General features: G+C 30.9%; 1 protein-coding gene across 1 annotated transcript; it reads right to left on the bottom strand.

Annotated features, from left to right (window-relative positions):
- Positions 1-784: 784 nt before the first annotated feature.
- Positions 785-19136, bottom strand: LOC128173645 (uncharacterized). The gene is made up of 8 exons (XM_052839318.1): positions 19015-19136; positions 16558-16736; positions 3853-4130; positions 3599-3742; positions 3230-3439; positions 2863-2984; positions 2633-2774; positions 785-2187 (listed from the first exon to the last, which is right to left on the bottom strand). Exons 1-8 carry the CDS (start codon positions 19062-19064, stop codon positions 1405-1407), a joined length of 1908 nt encoding a protein of 635 aa, XP_052695278.1. The 5' UTR covers positions 19065-19136; the 3' UTR covers positions 785-1404.
- Between the last annotated feature and the right edge of the window lie 2993 nt (positions 19137-22129).

Genomic DNA, 22129 nt, shown 5'->3' with positions numbered 1-22129 from the left:
CTAAATGTTTTACAATTTTAAACACTGTTGAATAGTAACTGTTTTTTAACTATCAAAAAGGACCGTTACCTTTATAGATTAATGACACACATAACAAACTTTAAACAAAAAGAACATTAGACAGCTATTGTTGAAGCCAACAATAAAAGTTAAGTTTGAAATTGTAACTGCAAACAACTTAGATACTTTTAAAAACGCAGTGGTTAAAAATGAAATATGTCTTAACAAAATGTTAAAAAATATCAATTAAAAGACGGATATTCTTTGACTGCATACTGATTCTGGCACGCTGAGAAAGAAAACAGTTTGATCAATTAAGACAGTAAATTTATAACTTACCTTCAGTAACTGAGTAGCAATACAGCCTTCCCACTTATGTATGGAATGTGTTTATTGATTATTCATGGTTAATATTTAATCTTGTCCGATCCTGTTTTCATTTTAACATTTTATTTTTAACTTAACAATCCTTTATTTTAAGCACACATGTTTTAATGTTATAAAATTCACCATTGAAAACAACTCGATAGGCTCACGCTTTAGATTTGTCATCATACAGAGAGGACACATTGCGAAACCAAACTTAATTTAATACTGACTCAGATAATTATTATATTACTGCACAATCTTAAGCAAAATTCTGTAAAGTACTATAGTAGCAGAGAGTTAAATCAAACAACTTTACTCGCATCATTTGAAAAATAAAAATAAAGGAATAAATTAAATGTGTGTATTTATTTATTTAACAAATAAAATTATCAATATGAATTTCATTGGAATGGTAAAGTAAAAACGTTGAAATCAGCATTGAAAAGTTTTACAACAATTTAAGCGGCTTTAACTTGCTAACTTGCTACAAACATGTAGACCAACAAATAAAGTCAAACACTCAGGCAAAAAAGTAAGTCCGAATCAAGTCAGATTCACTGAGAATTATGATACAATATTTCTTCATCGGGGATTTCAAAATTCAGAATCCCAGTAAACATGTAGAATAAGCGTTGCCGTAACAAACGTGTAACTTCACGAATTATGTATAATTATCCATATATATTCTAATTCTGATTAAAGAACGTCGTTTAATTGACTAAAATAAAATAAAGTCGTTATCTTATCAAAAATGTTGCAGACCTCATGATAAGACCAACACAAAAATCGTATCAAATGATCGATACAGTTTAAAATTTAATTGCATATGTCCATAATTTCTCCACTTCAAAGCAGAAAATGCGATCAACTGTGAAGAATAGATACATTCCAACATCACAATTTATAAATGTAATTTTTGTTGGAACACTTTATAAATTACAGCTAGTAATCTGCCCAAAACAAGGTTTCCCTCGTAAGTAGCTATTTTATTCATTTAGTTTTTTATATCAATGGTTTGTTGAACAGACATTAAACTCAGACCCGTGGAACAGATGTTATTATTTTGTCAACGTCGTTCTGACAACGAACCATTTCAGTTAGCAAACGTTTGATATGATTCTGTTTTTTCTCCATTCTAATTTGATTTTTTTTCAATAAATCGACGCTATGAGACATGTTCCGGATCTCACTTGGTAGCAGAATTGTAAAAATATGTCTATGAAACTCACGCAAGCCTTTTTCAAATCTCTTATGCAACAACGTTTGCAGGTTTTCTTTATTCATTGATTTAACGCGGTTTTTGAATGAATCTTTGATTATTTCTTCGACCTCCATGAATTGTCCAGTAATTGTTAAGGAACCAACAGAAAAAAGGGAGACAGCCGAAATTGCTGAGATAACAGAACCTGCCACTGGACCAAGAAAAAAACTCCAGAAAAATTTATTGCTGACCCATGCAATACCACTAGCAAGAGTCATAACTAACCCCTCTTCTTTAAATGTAAAATTGAATTCCGCAATTCCTTTAAACTTTCGACAAATATTCAACATTTTCTCGTATTTATCTGTTACATCTTGAATAATTATATCGAACTCTGCTATTACGATTTTTGGGGCGTTTTCTTCCAACCACGTTTTAGTAGCTTTTTCTATTCGATCGCGAATTTTTCCATCAATTTGCATTTTATAAAACGTCTCAAGTTTTGGCTCCGTTTGCAAAATCATGTTTGAAAACTCTTCAGAATTCATGTAATCGTATAGACTTGATATTATTTTTCCAATGATGTCGTTCACTATTTTTTCCTCATCTAATTGCAACTGAAAATGAAAAAAAATACAAATTCAAAGAAAAAGAAATGCCTTCAAGAAATAAAGTTGACATTGTTTTCTGAAAAGCTCTTGTTAACCATCTTTGAAAGCTTTAATCATTGTTAAAAATAGGTTCTTCATTGTGCTGGTTTTTTTTTTGTTTTTTTTTTTTTGTTTTTACAAATAAACCTATTTTTTAATAAATAAAATATTTTATTTTAAATCAATATGATTTTAGGACATCCTAATATGAGTTTGAAATAGTCCACGCCAATTTTTATTTTTAATCTCTTTTTGAAAATTGTTGGTTAAACAAGAATAGCTGTTGTTTATTTGCGTGGCATATCTTCTTTGTAAAAGGTTCTACGTAATTTTTTTTAATTGGTGTGTTTTTTTAAAAGAATGGTGAAGTAATATTTCTTAGGCACATATTTCAACATCCAAATACACTTACTGTCTTTATTGCCTCCTCAGTTTTGGCCATAATTTCTGTAAAGGTTTGAAACGTAATGTCATTTCCCTCATTTTGTTTTTGAATGGCAGTCACTTCCTCGGAGAGTACTCTACTAGCTTCTAAAACCACACCTGATAAATATCTAAAAGGAACGATCATTCTCATTTAAAACGTCCAAATGTTAGTTTATATATTATCAACTAATTTGATAGTAGGATTAATCTACATACGTTCCATGAGTTTGAATTCTAATATTTTCCTTCTTTTTTATTAAAACATGAATGGCATCTTCAAATTGTTCAAATTGAGAATTGTACTCAGATAACTCAGCGGTGGAAAACATAGAAGTCGTCTGGAAAGCATCATTTTAATTAGTAAGATGTGACGTTAGTTTGTTGCTGAAATATTCTAGTGACGCAAAACTGATATTAATGCGCCAAAAACCGACAACTTTTTGTTATGTTTTAAATCTCTTTGCTATGTAAGACATATTGAAAGGTCACAAAAAATCAATTCAGAAACATATATCACAGATCTATGACTGTCAATGAAGATAAAAGTAAAAACAAAAACAATCGCTGTAGAATTAATTCCTACCTTCCTTAAACATGTATCAAAAATCTGGCTTTCTCTGACCCATGGCAATTTTGCTATCATCCGATCAGTTAATTTCATTTTTAACTCGTCTCGCTTTTGTCTCCCAACATCTACACAATCCCATTTGTTTCTGACAAACAAAGTATCCTCTAGGTCAAAGCACTGCATGTCTGACGCGCTAGCCTTTATTGTTGACAACACAGACAGAACCTGAGAAAAAAATTAGTTCAGCATTTAAGCATATAAAACTTGAATTAGTAAGATATTTTAAGAAGAGACTTTCAACAAAGCATTAATTATTTTATCTTTCTATAGAGTTTCCAGAAATGTTATCCTATGAATATGCGTATTAGTCCAACATTTTCATACCCTGTCTCTTTGTAAACCTCCAGCTCTAGACACATCTATGACAATGATGAAGGCAACAGCTTTAGGAATGTATTCCTCCAGCATTGTTCTGTACTCTATTGAGTCACTGATCCCAGGTGTGTCCACAATGGTGACGTTCCCATTCTGTTCTCAACAGAATGTAATTCAATTTTATAATGATTGAAAACATTTATTTAAAAAGAAATCAGCTCATAGCAAACTCATATTTGCTAATATTTCTTTTATGTTTTTACCTGTATTTTAGGGAATGGCATCAGAACATCTACTAGATGAATGTTCTTGTCTCTTGTTTTTTCCTCTTCAAGATTTTCCAGCATTTCGTGCAATTCTTCAACATTGTTATATGAATGTTCAGTCGGTTCTGAATTTTCAATTCTGTATGTAACTGCAGTAATTTTAGAGGAATGTTTCACCCTGTAGATCTTTGCTGTGGTTTCTAAAGCACCCTCGGCTAAAGTTTCATGTCCTATTAGTTTATTGATAAGGGCACTCTTACCAGTGCTCGTCTCTCCTGGAAATGAAAGTGTACCCAACATTACTTATGAATTCATAAGTTACATATATGCAACAAGTTTTTGAATTGAGTTTCAGTAATTCATCAATTAGTTTCTACAGTCTTCCGTTTCAGACCTTATAGTGATTGCAATGTTTTTCATTTTTTCCCCCTTTTTGTCCACAAGATTCCTAAGAGATGGCTGAATTGATATTCTTTAAATTTTCAGGGACGATAGAAAATGACGATATCTCAAAGCGTTTTTTTTTTTTCTAAATTCATTTCCCGTTGTCCGTTTTCTGTCCCGGAACTAAAAGCGTGTCACCTCGAGATCTCAGAAACGATAACGACTTAAACATCCCTACTTTATGGGATGACAGACATAAAGACGTGTTTAAACTATTTTGTTTTGTTCGTCGTAACTTCCGGTTGTCACCGGAACTACTTTAATGAAAATATTTGTAATGTATTTAATTTGTTTTACATAAAATGAAAATAGCATAAATCCTGACAATTGTCAGATAATATCTCAGTTATCTTTTCTTAAACAAATTTTGTACCCGCAATATCTCAGAAACGGTAGGAGATCAAGACACAAAACTTATATGGAGGATAGACATTTGATTGAAACTGTTTATAAGGTGTTTCATTTTGTCTTTAGTCACTTCCTGTTCTCTCCGGAAGCGTTTAAGCAAATGAAGATTTGAATTATTTTAGATTTTTTTTTATTTGAATATTTTATACAGTCTGATGAACAGTTATGTACCGTAGGTAAATGTACTAAAAATACTTAATTATAATTTCTTCAATCACTTCCATTTGTCCGTTTCCGGTCCCGATTAAAAAAAGATCTCAAAACTATAAAACAAACTTTAATAACAAAGGTTTGAAGAAAGACAGAAAAATGTATGAAAATATATTTGCTATGTTCTGTTTGATCCGACGTAACTTCCGGTCGTCAATGAAAGTACTCAAAAATTGACTTTTTGTCTTGTTTCGAATATAATTAATAACTGGAAAATTCCTTCACAGTATATATTATATCCATTTCTTATTACAAGAGAAATGCATTATTTTCATAGATAAATTCCTGAGGAACGGAATACCTTTTTGTTGCGATACCAACAATAGTCTTGAAAACCAACGCAGTAATGTTAAGCCGCCCAGTGTAATGAAGAATATAGACCCGGGTTTAAAATTGACCCGGGGGTTATTTTTCAACGTTAAATAATGCCCTTAGGGTCATTTTTCAACGTTGAAAACTGAGGCCAAAAGTCGTGAAATTTACACCCGGGGTCATTTTTCAACAGCTTGACGATTTTTCTAAACTTTGAATACCACGACACGTTAAGAATTGCCCCTGTTGAAAATTGACTCCAAGTTCATAGTTTTAAATTGTTTTTAAATGAATTGGAATTTGCGCTACGTGGTTGCTTATATCGTTTTAGTTTCTAAATTTTAATTATATCATTCTGTCCGATACATATGCTTTATTTGGTGATTTGTTAAGTTTGATTTGGTATAGCAATCGTTTAATATTATGACTGAAAACTTGGTATCCATTCATAAAACTATTTAACTAAAGCTAAAAAGATGACCTTTTGCTTCTGAATGTGACGGACGAGTCGGGCTAGCAATTTTTGGGACATAGAACTGATTTTCATTCCCTCGTGGGACAGAATTTAAAGGTCACCAAGGACATATTATTAATAAGTCTTTACTGTCAGAATGTTTTGTATCTTAAAGAAAATAGGTTATTTGTTTTCAAGACTTAGTGTACTTAGAACAGAATACAATGTCTCTTAAAAAAAAAACCCGACATCAACCCTTATCCTCCCTTTTATCGGGATATAATGATTGGTCTCTTAATTAAAATAAAATTGTTGAAATCTCATGATAAATATGTCCTATATATAATGGCCGTTAACATGACTTTTTAAGCATTCGATATAGCCTAATTCAATCCACAGGCACCTATATTTTTTACGTAATAGAAAATATATACACTATGCCTAATGACACGGTGTAAAAGTATTATTAGGTATTTTTGTACTAGAAGAGAAATATATGTCAGATGCCTGTGCTTAATTTTTAGGATATTTCACTGACAAAATAATAAGTGAACAATTGTTATATTTTTTGTTTTACTTTTAAAAGTCGTCAACTGTTTTTATTTAATTTATTCGACATAACTGTAAACTAGCCAAATAAAATTACTTTTTAAGTTTGTTTTATAAGGCAATCACGTGACGCGATTCATCCATTGACGTCGAGACATTCTAGTCCGACGCAAAACAAACTTTTTTGAAGCACCATCTAACTTTCTGCATATGCATAGTTCTTTTAAAAAATTCAAAATATCTCTGATTTTGATTTTTTTTAAGTTCAATAACTACGTGTAGATTTGAAGCCCAGTCATCTGAGTTAAATATTTTTCTCAATAGGGGACCTAAATACAATTTGTTTATAGACCTATTAGATATCTGAGATAGGAAGGTCCACCACCTACCCCTTCGCATGATCCGCCTTTTCGTTTTTATGTTCGATTTTTTTTTATTCACAAAAAGGCAATTTCCATTACATTGACGAAAACAGTTATGGTTAATAAACACCTGTTAAGTTTTTAAGATCAAATCTATTTAGAGACTATAGAAGCACAATTACGTTATTGTCATCCTGTACAACAATTAGGTAGCTTACTTGATTTGAATGAAATTAAGCAGAATGTTTTATGCCTAGAATAAATAACGATTTGTTTCAATAATGTTAATCATGTTAATCGTATTTAGTTACATCCTAATATATCCTAATAGCACTCTTTCACAGCAAAATAAAGCATTGAAAAGTTATCGACTTTCAAAATGTATATTTAGTTACTACAGGTCTACAGCGCTAGCATTGTTCATGAAAGAGTATGCATGAACTGTACATGATTGTTAAACATGTCTCAAACCTCTAACGTTTCCAAAATGCTACAAATACAAGGGCATACTCTAAAACCTGGGCTGGTCTGGCTTGGCCCCATTGGCCTGGCCTGGCCTCAAAGTTGGCCTGGCCTCACTTTTGGCCTTAAAATTAGCTTGGCCCGAAATTATTGTCTGGCCTCAAATTTTGGCCTGGTCCCTAATTTGGCCTCTTCAAAAATTATTGTCCTCAAATTTTAAAATCGTCATTAATCTCATATTCTTACATTAAGATTGAATTTTTATTAATTTTTTTTAAATTTGAAAATTCAATGCTTTTTTATGTTTAAAGAATAATCATATGAAAATAAAAACATGACAATCGAACAGTTGTTCAAGATAATTAATTTAAGTCCCGCTAATCACAGAAAAATACCTATGACATGTATGTATAGCACTATCTAACTATTGTTAAGGAATAGATTATGCCAATACCAAAGCGATTAACTTTAAAACTAAGAGTAGCCATCCCACCCCATCTCCCATTTGAAATTTAAGTTAAAAATCATTTCAAGAGACTAATTGATATCCAAAGCATTTGTAAACCGGTACATAGCATTAAATAATTATCATGGTGTATTGCACTTTAAAGTTAGCAGTTTGTTTACATTACCTGTCAACACCGATTAAGCTCAAATTTCCCTCCCTAGCAGAAATTCGATATCAACCTTTTCTGTCTCTAATCTGCTACATTGGGGTCAGATTCATTCGCAGCAATGGTAGGGCGTCCCGGTGATAAAATACGGCTGGAAAACGCTATTATTTGAATCATCGCAAAAATACTTTGACCGGGACTATTTCTTAGAATCTATGTTACATATGTTGACAACGATATTAAACATTATATTTGATGCATTTTTGTGACGTCATATGTACTTTTTAATCACATGACGGGCGAGTTCTAATATTGCAAATGATCTATTTAAATCGCATAGGCGCAAGTGATGAAGGAAATTAAATCATAAATATTTTAAAGAAAAATCCTTTGTTATATTATATACTTTAAAGGCTTTGCATGGGCTTGAAATACATATTTCGTTTATAAATGATATTATTGAAACATTTCACATTATTATCAAAGTAATGCACATTTTTACTAATCAAATTATTCAAGCTATTTACTAGAAATGGGGTAAATCCGTAGGTTTCCTAAGCACGATTCACATTGGTACTTATATTATCTACCAATTATACCTAAAAAATATATTAAAATTAAGTTGATCTTTCACCTGCGCAAAGCTGGTTTTTACTTGCATTAAAATTATTTCATTCAATTTTTTACACGTAGCAAAGAGAGTCTCCAATCCACTAGTTCATGAATAATTTTTTACTTAAAACGAAGCTTTAAAACTGCCGATTTTTTTGATACTGGTTTTTGATATGAATGAATTCTGTACGTCTAGCATTAACAGCAGCATCAGTGTAAAGGAAACGCGGTTTTATATTGGTTTGACAAAATTCACGTTTAACGTTAAGAGCATGTCTACGAAAAACCATGCAAATATGAAAAAAAACCCGGTAGCAAATCTAAAAAATGAACAGAATTTTATAAATGATTTAAAAGATACCCATCTAGAGTCCGATATATACTGTTTGTTTTTGCACTGGTTGTTTCTATTTAGCAACGACCAGTATTGCATTCTGGATAATTAGACTCTAAAATCCAGAAAAGTTAAGAGAACAATTGTCAAATTCAGTAATTAAATACAAAATGTCTAAAAATGTGTGTAAAAAAAAAGATTATGTTCCCAATCGGACGAAAATCTTCTCTGATTTTTTCTACAGAGGTGACTTTTTGTTTTTGTTTGTTTTTGGAAGGAGGGGGGGGGGGGGGTTATGAAAGGGTCATACTTTCTGAATTAAATGAGCACTAGCTCAAGTAAAAAAAAAGAGAGAAAGATTGTCAATATTTACTCAACAATATGTCTTGTATACTTACACATCAAAATAGTTCGGCTTTAAGTACTTTAAGTACTTCAGTACTTTGAATTTTGTAGTTTTGCACCTGTAATTATTCATACGTGTATCTAATGGGTACTCTGCCTGCCTTAATGTGCAACATTGGCAAATAAATGGGTGTGTGCTGTAGGTAAGCTTGCTTACATTTTTTTTTTATTAATAGTGAGATATATAAGATTTTAAGAAAAATAGTTTAGTCCACTTCAGCTTATATTCAAATTCCCATGATTTGTCGTGTTTAAATGGCACTGATTTTTAAAAAAAACCTGAAATGTGTTAAAGGAACCCTTCAGTTCAGTAAAATATTGTTTGGCTCGCGAATATATCGGGTTTTTTTCCAAAATAAATATGTGGCAATGTAAAGGTGATGCTAAACTACAGATTCTGGAGAGTTTTAAAAGTAGAAAATGTCAAACTTTAAGACAATATATTTGCAATATTATTGAGAGTCCAAAGACAGATTTTTGATATACTGTAAAGTGATTGTCCTTTTATAACTAAAACAGATTTAAGTGAATTTAAATTAAATTTTCCGACTTTATAGAATTTAAAAAATGTATATTTTTACAATTTTACAAAAAGTTGGAAACATGCCAGATTCGTGACCTATCTGCAATTATCAAAAATAATATTTGGGAATTCTCACAAAATGATTTACACTAGTGTAGCTTGTTAGTACTAACTCTAATATCGATTTCATCTTGACTAACAAATGCCAGATGAGTTTCTTTGTTTCCTTTTTTACCTACTCATCTATACATTTTTTATAGTCACGGATGTTTTGAATGTGAGCAATTTCTACGCTTAATATATATTACAAGGAAATTGACATAGGAATAATGTCATCGGCTAATATCACCATTTTGCTGAAAACACTCATAAATGGTAAAAATGTTTAGATAATAAGTTTTCCATTCTACATCCTATTCAGAATTATGAAAGACCACGGGCTTTAGTTGGAGTCAATAATTTACAAATTGTTCAGCAAGTTACTATGAATTTCTTGGATCCAAAGACAAAATATAACACTGAAAACAGATTTTGTGGACAAAAATATAATTACTCAACAATTACAAGTTGCAAATATATATATTATCATATAACTGTATATATATTATTTAATACACATTTTTAAAGCAAAACAAGTATATTAGGTATTGAGCGGAGTTCGGTTGCTATCGGATATTTTATATTCATTAAACACATGTTTTATAATTAAAAAAACCCCCAAAAAACTTAAAACCCTCACCTGGTTGTTTTTTTTAAAATAAATGACTAAAGAAATTATTCATGATGTATACTTATTTTAATTTCTGTTCCTGTTTATATATAAAACATTAGTACAGTAAAACTCGGTTATAGCGATGTCCTAAGGACCAATGGATTAATTCGTTATATCCGTAATTTGTTATATCCGTATAAGGAATTCTTAATAATACCTATAGCGAATTCTTTATATACATTTTTTTTTTCATTTGCAAGACTACAATGTTTGCTAATTGGGGCTTAAAATAAAAATACATTCCTTTGATACCTTTAATCCAAGTAATCGGATTAATAATCGAAAAATTTACATGAAAATAAATTCATTCAAACTATTATGTTAAATGGTAGGGCAAACATTTTTGAAACTGTAAAGAACTTCGTCAGAAAAGTGTTAAATTTTGTTATTATTCACCTCTACGGGACTCAAAATCAGTTCGCTCTATCCGTAAATTCGTTATATCCGAATTCGTTATAACTTTTTATTAAAAAATTTACAGGGGACTCAAATTTTTTTCGATTTATCCGAGAATTCGCTATATCCGTGTTCGTACTAAACGAGTTTTACTGTATTATGTCACTTGTGTTGAATATGGGTTGTACTTTTTCTTGGGTATGATGCAATTGCCTTAAAACAAATTAATCGTTAAAGGGTGATAATTGCAAAAAAGAAGCATTTAGTGTGTTAAAAGTTGAAACAAGAATGACATAAATGCAAAATGAAAGCTCTTGTAATAAAACTCACAATAATAAGATTATCGCGTGGTTCATTGATAAGTTAGCGTGGTTCAGGAACAGACGTGTATTAATATTATCAAGTATCTGGATTTACATTGTGAGTTTTATTATAGGACTGTAGTGATTTGTGAAATTTATATAACTTTGCTCAAAAATCATATAGCGTAATTAACGCTAAACTGCGTATTAACGCTGAACTGCGTATTGACGCATCATTTTGCGAATTATTCGCATTGACATTTGCGCATTTAACGCATATTCTTACAATGAGTGAAAACTCTGAGCATTCGGAAATGGCTGGTGGCCTTTCGGAAGAAAAAGAGGCTCCAGTGAACCCATCAATACTGATAATGATGAAGGAAATGCAAAACAATATTGCTTCCTTGGCATCATCTGTCGGGGAGTTGAAAAGACGAGGACAGAAACGGAAAGCCGAAAATCAACCGTGTTCCTCGAAAGATTTGAGTGATGTGTCATCGGATGAAGAAGATGAAGAGAAAACTCAGAGGGACGAGTTCGGCGATTTAGTTGATGAAGTAGATGAAGTTGAAGAGTTCGATAACGACACTATTTTAGATGAACTTGCCGAATGTTTTGGCACAGAAGAAAAATGTGGCGAGCCGGTTCATGAAAAACTGGCCAAAGTAACTAGCGATGGTGTAAGTGCAGTGCTCAATGCTGAAAAGATCAAGGAAGTGAGCGAGAAGTATAATCGACCACGGAATGTGCTAAATCTGTCACCACCTAAGATTAATGAAGAAATTCGAGCACACCTCAGTCGGAAAAATTGAGAAAAATGTCCTCAATAGCTGGATAGCAAGGAATTTTTTTTTTCTTATTCTTCCTTTACAAATAAAAATGCCAAATCACAATAGGGAACATTTTTCACACGTACCAATGAGGAAAAAAGCTTGTTTACTTTACCACCGAAAAATAACATGGGCATTAAAAAGGCCGCTATATTACAAAAGAATAAGGAAGATTCGATTTGTGATTTATCCTTAAGGACGTGTTTGTATTTGTAAATGCCTCTGTCGGCTATTAGAATAAAATAAACAATATTCTTTGCTACAGTACAGCATATACTCAGTATTTGAATGAATCTTATTAGTGTATCTTTTAAAGGAATAACAGTTATAGATATACACTATTCAGGATAAATTGATGTTATTTGTTAAACAAATCATAGATGTAGCAATAGATTCCCTTTATTAAAGTGGAACTATACAATAAAAGAGGTGTTGCAGTCATTATGTAATTTTCCCCTCCAACGAAAGCAGATACAATGGACAAATTTACAAAACATATACTGATACTGATATTTATTAGATACGATGTTAAATACTACATAAATTAGTTTGATTCGGATACTTCATACCACTTTCATTTTATCATTAAATGGTATGTTAGTTGATGGTATGTTAATTGATCACTTATACAAAAGTAATAGATTTCGTAGATTTATCAGTCCGATGTTAACAATGTAAGAACCAGGAACTTTTTTAAACTGACAATTTCTATTTTTCTTTTAAAAACTGTCATCTTTGAGTTTTTTTTTCAAACAAATATCGTATTATCTTATATTATCTTATATTTAAATCCGGTATGGTCTGTTGTGTCAAGACTGGTCGATTTGTTTGTCAAATTCAACAAGAATATGTTTATGTTTGAGTGTTGAATAGTGCATTGTCACCCTTGACATCTGTTATATGTTGAACGCCCCTTTTTAGATTGGAAAATATTTTGTATGTATATGTCTTTAAATATGTTTGTGTGAGTAAAAGATCTATATCCTATGTGGTACTAGCAGTTGGAAGGGGGGATCCTCTTCCAAGTAGTCGATACGTTTTAGACTAGCAGCGGTGACAGGAGACCTACTCGTTGCTTTACAAAGGTTGCTTTAAATAATGTCGTTTTCAAAGGAAGACCTCGTAATTATTGAGCTCGTTACGATTAATTAGGGTCTTCCGTTTCCGATCACCTAAGTTATTCTCAATATTCTTTTTCTGCCATTTTAAGAGCTTTATTTCTCGAACACTATTTCACCGATTTGCTTCAAATTTTCAGGACTTACAGAGCATCAAAGAAGAGAAACGGTTTTAATTACATTGTATGATGACATCACTTCCGTTTTCAGATATTGAAATTTTAATGAAATTATAAGGGTCATTTTTTCAATCAATTCCTCTGAAACTAAATACGATAGGAAGTTGAAAATTTCAAAGATTGTAGATGAAATTATGAAAATGTATCGAAATGTTTCAAAATATGGATAATGCGCAAGGCGTAATTTTTTCACAAAAATATTGCACATTTTCAGAAATATTCTGAAACTTGTCTAATTTGCTAAGACACGTAAAGCAAAACTTATTTATATACACAAGACCTTTCATTCCATATCAAGAAAAAGGGGCTGTACCGTACAGAAATCATTAGTTACGTAAATAAGGGTTTTCATAAATACGTTTTATTTCCCTTTTACCTCCGGCTACCGACATTTTAGTTGACGATTTCTATTGTTCTGTTTAATGTTACACCCCCTCCCCCATATAAGACCGATAGCACTATTCATGCTTCACTGCATTCAGGTATCTCATACACCCGAACACAAAACCCACTGTACTGGCAAGGAATATCCAATAAATGACGAAACAATACAGATTGAAATCCAGGCACAGATAATTCAAAAATTCTTCGATAATTGTAGAGTTTTCCTGTGTTAAACATCGCACATGCGCAAACCACACACTGTGACATATCGAGCAATGTCAATGATCGCATGGATTTTAGAAACGGAGCGTTTTTGTTGGAACATATGGAAACAATGTTACGTTGATACTTTCTTGGATTTATTATAATTTTGCTACTGTGTAGGATGTAGTGCCGCCGGGGTTTTCAAAAAGATGCAGACGTTATGCACTCTGTATGAACAACACACATATTCGATGTGCATGCAAAGTAAGGCAGCTCTCTCTGTGCAAAATAATACGGATACCTTGGGATTTTTTTCAAAGAATAAATCTATATTTTGTATTTCATCGATTGTTGTTTACGTTATTCTTTATTACAAACATGCTACTACAATGTGTAGTTCATGCATTTAGAAGTCTGTGCAACCTGAATGCCTCGATCGGAAAACAACCGACTGTTGCAACCACTATTGAAATAAAACCACTAATGAAATTTATTATTTTATTAGTTACTTGGAATGTGTTTCATAAGAAAAATCACCTTGCAACCACTATTGAAATAAAACCACTATAGAAATAATTATTTCAATAGTGTAAGGGGACGTATTTCATTATCATAATCACTTTGCAACCACAATTGAAAATACAACTACTATTAAAGTAATGGTTTCAATATAAGTTGGGGATGTATTTCATTATAAGAACTAGTTTACAGACACCATTTAAGTATAACTTCTATAAAATTTATTTTTTTAATCGTAGATTGGAATGAATTTCTTTCTGATCCATATCCGCCGTCCGCATCTTATCCCCTCATAGTTAATATTATAAAATACAGATCGGTTTATTTCTCGGCAAATGGAGTTTGTTGAAATTGTTTTTAAAAGCTTTGAATCTAAGGTAAAGCCAAAATCAGAATTAAGTGACGTCAAGTTCAAAGACAGACCAAAGTTGTATATCATATTTGCAAACTATTTTGAAATGCAAGAAATCTAACAAATAATTTCAAATACACAACTATGTTACAATTTTCACTGCTGTGCAAAAATAAATAACCAATTCTCGGAAATAAACATGCATATACAATTGTGTTTATTTAACAAACAATTTCAAGTACACAATTAAGGTACTAAAGACTAAAGACTAGATTCGTTTTCATATTTTTTCTTTACCTTTCTCTTTCTATAGATATATCATGTTTTATGTAAATTATTTGTACTAGAAGACAACGTTGAAAATTGCCAGAACTTTAATCAAAACCCCTGCATATTAAAAAATAATTCAAAGCTTATATATTATTATAAATAATATGTTATAGTGCATATAAATATGAGATGAGTAATTTTAATAGTGGTTGGGGATGTACTTTATAATGACCAATATTGAATGAAATAAATTATTTCAATAGTGGTTGGGTATGCGTTTTATTATAACCACTATTGAAATAAATTATTTCAATAGTGGTTAGGTATGCATTTCATTACAACCACTATTAAAATAATTTATTTCAATAGTGGTTAAGGATGCGGTTCATTACAACCATTATTGATATAAAATATTTCAATGGTGGTAGGGATGCATGTCATTTTAATGCCTATTATTTCGACTGTGTATAACACTCTCGGTTCCAGATGACAGGTGGTATGGGAAACATGACCAAATAGATGTAAATCAAAGAACATCATAATAAATAAGGAATTCATCATCTCATAAGACATACTTCTTATCTTAAGGAATTCTCCTACCAAAAAGGAGAGAGTTACACACAGACGAAATAATAGGCATAAAACTGAAATGCATCAAAACCACTAATGAAATACTATATTTCAATAGTGGATGTAAGAAAACGCATCCTTAACCACTATTGAAATAATTTAATTAATTAACTAATTAATTCAAAGCAATTTGTGATCTATGAAAAACACCCCCCCCAATAAAAAAACCAATTCCAACCAAATATATATTACAATTTATATTATTATACGATGTCATAATATCGGATATCATTCTGAAAAACATGTAAACTCTACCATTCCTTAATAAGGTCGACTTATACTTTTATGGTGATGTTATTTTAATGAGGACATTCCTTACTTTTATTCTCATTTTTTGAAGAAAAAAATGGTTGCTTCTGACATACTTGCACTTTTATTTTGATGAAATGCCAAATAGTGGACGACATTTATTGTTTTTAGATTAATCCTTGGCAGTTTTCTTTTTTTTAAGCATGTAGTTGTTTTTAAACTCGTAATATTGATTAGTATGTTCTGTTGAGGTCGAAAGATACTTTGATAAAGATATATGGTGGACAGTCTGTCCCCAAGGGTACTTGTGGCTCGGTACTTCCTCTTTCATCAACAGTACGACTTATGGATTTTGGAGATGGTTGACTGTTTGTTATTGTCATTTTTTATGAAATGTGAAATGAAATAAGAAAACAATCTTCATAGTGTCAATATATTTTGCAATTAAGAAAGATTCTTTTGAGTGAATATCAGCCACTCAGGCATTTGCAAAACGGTATAAAGTTATGACTGTTTCAAAATACCATCCTGGTCACTTTTTTAAGTTCAATATGCACTTAATCAATTAAATTAAAAAAAAAAAGAATGGTTATATTTATCAAATCAGCACAGACAACTATATGTATCATTTCATTTTCCTACAGCAATCTTAAAGAAAATTCAATTAAAATTAATTAACAGATACGATATTCAGGGAACTATTTGTCCCGCAACGGGCCCTTTTGTAAAGGAAAATAATATAAATTGAGCAGTTAGATAAAATTTCAAGTCATCCTTCTTTGGAAGTTCAAAAAACAAGATGCATTACCTGCAACGACAATTCCACAGTCATGTTTCTGAAGATCTTTTATCCTATCTTTCAGAGATTGTATGACATTTGGGTGCTTGTTTTCAAGGGATTTACCAACATCATTCCAAAATATATCCTCCTGAATCAACTGAAGAACTTTTTCAAAATTATGTAACAGTCTCCTCTCGGGTTCTAACCTAGAAATAAAATGATTTATTTAATTATTTTATATCGTTTTTATGTTAACAAATGGTATTATAATAGTATGTTTTTGGTTTCAACAAATATATATATATATGTGCAAGATTTGAAACGTTGATGTTTAAATCGATTAGACATCCTCCTCCTCTATGGATCAATGGATGAGTTTATAAAATGATTCGTAAATCTCATCCAAAAGATGAAAGGATAAGCAGGACTTCGAGATATAATGACACATTCATAGACCCAATATAGTAAATAAGTCAAAAATGGAATGTTTAATGTCAAAACCTTTCCAAAACATATCTTTTGAGGATATTTCTCTTGTGCATACCGAGTATGCTGTTCTATTAAAAAATAATACTTTGCACTTATTTGTTTATGGCCCTTTGCTTTTAATTTGGACAAAGCTTTGATTTTGCCATTTCCATATATCATATTAAAGGACTAGGACATACAAAGTCTGACAAATCCCCCGTACCTAGAATTTTAAAATGGCAAATGAATATATAAAAAATCTTTACATATGAAAGTGTGCATCAGTACATGTACATGTATAATACAGAACGGCATTTTCTTATAAATAAATAATATACACTGATACAAGCGATAGGTACTTATCTCCTTTGTTTTATTGTTTTACGTTCTAAACATTACACCATGATCTCATGTCTGTGCAAACGCTATCTTTATCCGACATTACAGAAAATGAACACTACGTACATGTTATTGTTGTCATTATAAAAATTGTACAAGATGTTTTTTTTCATAATAATCCAAAAAAAAGTAAAAAAAAAAAGTTTTACTTAAACGCAAGTGATTTGAAAATAAAACGCCGTCTTTATGATTTGAGCCCAAAATCAATCAAGTAGTACCAACTACGAGCCTCCGCCTATCACTGTGAGCTACGTTGACACATTTAAATAATTGTGAATATATTTCAAATTAACTGTTTGACAATGCTCAATAAGTAAAACGTTTTTGGTGAAAGTCACAATTTTGACCCATCATGGGTCAGAACTCCATTTTAATAAGTCTATAGTAAAAATCAATAAAAACTTACTTTTTAGATAAAAGTTTATTAAAGATGGAGTCAGGACCTAACTTTTGCAATTTAGAATAGTGAATGGTCCAAAGTTAGGCAAAAAACGATGTACAGCTTAATTTGGAAACCTATATCTGCTGTGTTTAAAGAATGAAAGCACAATATTGACTTTCATTGAAGATTTTAGACTTAAAACAAGGCATACAAACAAAATATTTTCACTTAAGTTGAAATTGTTTCGTCTTTGATGCTCCAGGCGGGTGATATACAACGCCTTGTACGCCCCTGTTCTTGAAAACTTGACCGAATCAATTTTTGCTTACGAGCTACAATTGTACATTTCCTCAATTTTTTAAAGTATGGAATAATTCAATTGCAAATAATATTTTAATGCACAATATCAAAAGAAAAATACTTATTACTTGAATATGCCCGTTCCATTTATGAATTTGTGAACAGCAGCAAAAATTGAAACTTATTTCGTGTAAGGTAATTAAAACATGATTCAAGTAAAATTATTTTGTTTCGTCAAGCAGGTTCTTTAGAAAGCTATTACTTGTTGACTATTTTAACTCATTTCGTCATGCAAACCCCGCTTGTGATCTGATAATAAACATATTTGACATTTTTGAGTAATGCAGACTTTGTAATACCATGCCATGTTTCGTGATCCCATTGATCACACTAATTGCAAGCTATATTCCTATGACGAAATCCTTATATCTTTATCATAGTATGAGTTATCATAAATGTATCATTCAAATCATGATCTCCTATTCTAATGTTGGTGAATAGATCTTTCAGAAGCATATTAACCAATTTACGTATAACAATATACTGTTTTCTGCCTTTTAATATTGAACAAAATTTACCTACCTGTGTATTATGGACCTTAAGAATGTTATACACATGGTATAAATTTAATTTGTTCATTCTAATATTGGCCTTATAAATTTGTCATTTTATCCGAAAAAGCGCATATTTCAGTTTTAAACTATGTATTACTGCCAAGTTTAAGCAAATGTGATAAATTATTGAAAAAAAAATCCACTAAAAAATCATATATCGTTCCTTGAAAATGGAAAATCCATCCTAAAATAATGAATCTTTTATAAAGAACCAAAGCAAATTGATAACACAGAACAATTTCTATCTTTTTGTAGTGTATATTATCATGTTATCTATGTTTTTTTAAATGTCAATACATTATAAAAAAAACAAAATCTTACTCAAGATAAGAACTGGTTGTTTGGTCTTCGTCAACTATCGATGTATCCATCTCTCACTTTTTTTTTCTTGGTTGCTTTTTATCAAATCCCACTTCTTTAAAAAAAATTAAGAAAAAATCGAAAGTTTGGTAAAGGTAATGAAACGAACTGTACTTTTCAATTAACAGACCAGCTACCGAACATCATTGCAGATTGATCGATCAGTACAGTTGTAATTTTTTTTAATCTTATCTTCGGCAGCTTTTAAGGCATTTTTTTAGAGGCGGGATATTATCTATAATCATTGCCAATCAGAAAATGTCCTAAAAATACAAGTCAACACAGTGATCAGCAAGTACTAGTTAGATAAGCGCTTTAATTTGATCAATAATTGTGTCCTAACGTAATGTTTTTAATGGAGGCACAACGTAAAACAAAGACAGCTGAAAACGATATTAAATGCAAAAAGTATTAGATGTACATTGAACATTATTGACATTATTCATAATCATATTTATACCTCCTCATTCTCCTACCTACACATCAAACAAACTCTCAAATATGTTGAAAATTTTATTGATCAGAATATGATTATATCCTGATCAAAACATATCAACATTGATGTACATCATATCTAGTACATACCAATAATTCAAGTAGAAGAAACAAATCAAAATACTTTCACTGTAAAAAATATATGTTAAAACCAACTGCAATATATATAATATGTAGAGCAGAATATTATACAAGGTAAACTATGTATTCAAACACAAAGAAAATTATTCATAATACAAACTGATGGCAGAAGGTGGGGGAATAAAAAAAAGGGACGCTATCTTTCAGCCAATCAGATTGCTTCAAATTCAGCATTAAGACTGAGGGGCTCCCCGTGGGGAAAGCTGTGCATGTTAAAATAAAGTTGTTTATATCTACAGATTAAAAATACATTCGTTTGCATAAAACTATTTATAATTATAAATTCCATATACACTCTGTTTTTGGACATATCATTATATTCCATCTCATCAATTAACACTGTATGTTGCAATTTGTAAAGAAATATCGTTCACTTTTGATGTTCAACATGTTGGTTTATACTGTTTTTATAGATAGTGTTAACATTGCATGGAATATATAAATTAAGTTTTCATCTTTTTTAAATATTGTATTGCTTCTAGCAAGACTTCTTACATGCATGTTGTAGAAGATTTGAAAAATACAAGTAAAACATTTCTATGTTCGTTGTGTATTTAGTAGTTATGTGTGTCTTGTTACTTTGTCAAATAGACACAGATAAACTCTGCTCTCATAAAAAAAAAATGCTTTACACAATGATAACGCCAAACACTTATATCTGAGGAAAATCATTGGACGAAATGTTTGATATTACCTTTTGTTTAATGTTGGAGAGAAGGTCATCTACAGTTTTAACTCATTTAGGTGTAAACTTTTTATCAAAACTTACTCAAGGTAACCATTAGTTGTTTGCTATTTTTCATCTTTTAATCCTTCACTCTTTCCTATGTTTGTCTTTTACAACATCAAACTTTGACAAAAAAAATTGAAAAAAATTATTGGAAAGCTAATTAATGGGAAATAAAGTGGATATTTATCCGCAATACGTACCAGCTAGCAAACAGCATTGAAAAACGACCACTGACTGTGCAATAAAAGGATATCTTATCTCTTAAAGTTTATTAGGTAATGGTTTGTAATGATCTCCAGTAAATGATACGATATACAGACCCCTGCAATTTCATTGAATGATTACAGTTTTTCTAAAAAAACAAGACAATTCCTACATGAATCGTGACAATGGTCAGCGAGTACAAGTAAGATAGAAAGAGAAAATACATGCAGTTTTATTCTTTCTTTATTTTGTTTAAAAAAGGAGGTATGTATTATCAGCGATAATTTTAAAACGAATACATATAAAAATACGCAGAGATTCTTTCGTTTCGCTAACAAAATATTTTTGAAACATAAGTAAAAAAAATAACAGAGTTTACCGTAATGAGGCATCAGGATTATGAAACCACCATTTTTGTATTACTTAAACAAAAGTCGGCCTCCTTAAATTCAAAGAGATTTCATGTCATGTAACAGTCAACATTTACCGTACACAATCTTGTTTTTGTTTTTGCTGAAATGCATTGGAGACACTGGAAGGCAGTATTTGAATGCATGCAAATTAAGACAAACATTCACGACAACATTAACATATTAAAATTTCTAATTATAACACAGTCAGATAAATTTTTTTTCTCCAAACAATAGGGGTTTTTTTTGATGATTTGTGTAAATAAAATGTTCTTATTAATCTCTGAACACTGAGAGACAATGGTATATTTACACTGGACATGCATATACAATATGTACGCAAATTTTACTAATTGCACAATTCATAACAGTGAACCAACTTTAAATTTACATATTCTATTATTATACTTTCATGTTTAATACTGAAATCTGATTGGTTAAGACGCAGTTGATAATCCGTTCTATTATCTCGAAAACCATTGTCAACCTCCGCTTCGTGTCGGTTGACAATGGTTTCCTTTGGGTGTCAATTTCAACTGTTACCCTCCCAAACAGGCACTATTTATATAATGGCACATTTAAACTGAAAAAAAAACCCAATGAATTCACATTTGCAAATGACACAATTATCCTTGTTATTCACACCTGACTATTTAAATATTAAGAAAAAATATTTTTTCTACCTCATGTACCATTGATTTGGTTTGAGAGAGAAAAAACATTCTTTCACTTAATGTTCTTTCACTGCAACAAATAGACCAAAGTTGTTTCGATATGGCCATTAAATTAATTGCAGTTTTTCCCCGAATTGCCAATTTTGTGCTGTTTTTTATAGGTTTCTTTCTCCTTTTGACTGATGCAGTTATCTGATTTTTATCCCAAGTACTTGTGTTATTTTATCCCACATAATTTCAGAAACATGACATCAAGAATATTCTGATTTAATAAGATTGCATGTAGGTTTACTCTCTTCCCTCCCAAATCTCCAGAAGAATAAATGCTTTATAAATTCTTACATGCACAAGTTATAAAGAGTCACAAAGAGTCAGTACATATGTATATGTAAACAAAATTACAACAAAAGAAAACAACAAGA

Source organism: Crassostrea angulata, chromosome 2, assembly GCF_025612915.1.
Source record: "Crassostrea angulata isolate pt1a10 chromosome 2, ASM2561291v2, whole genome shotgun sequence".
Taxonomy (NCBI): Eukaryota; Metazoa; Mollusca; class Bivalvia; order Ostreida; family Ostreidae; genus Magallana; species Magallana angulata.
Note: the sequence above shows the minus strand (reverse complement) of the source record. Positions and strands in the feature narration are given on the sequence as shown.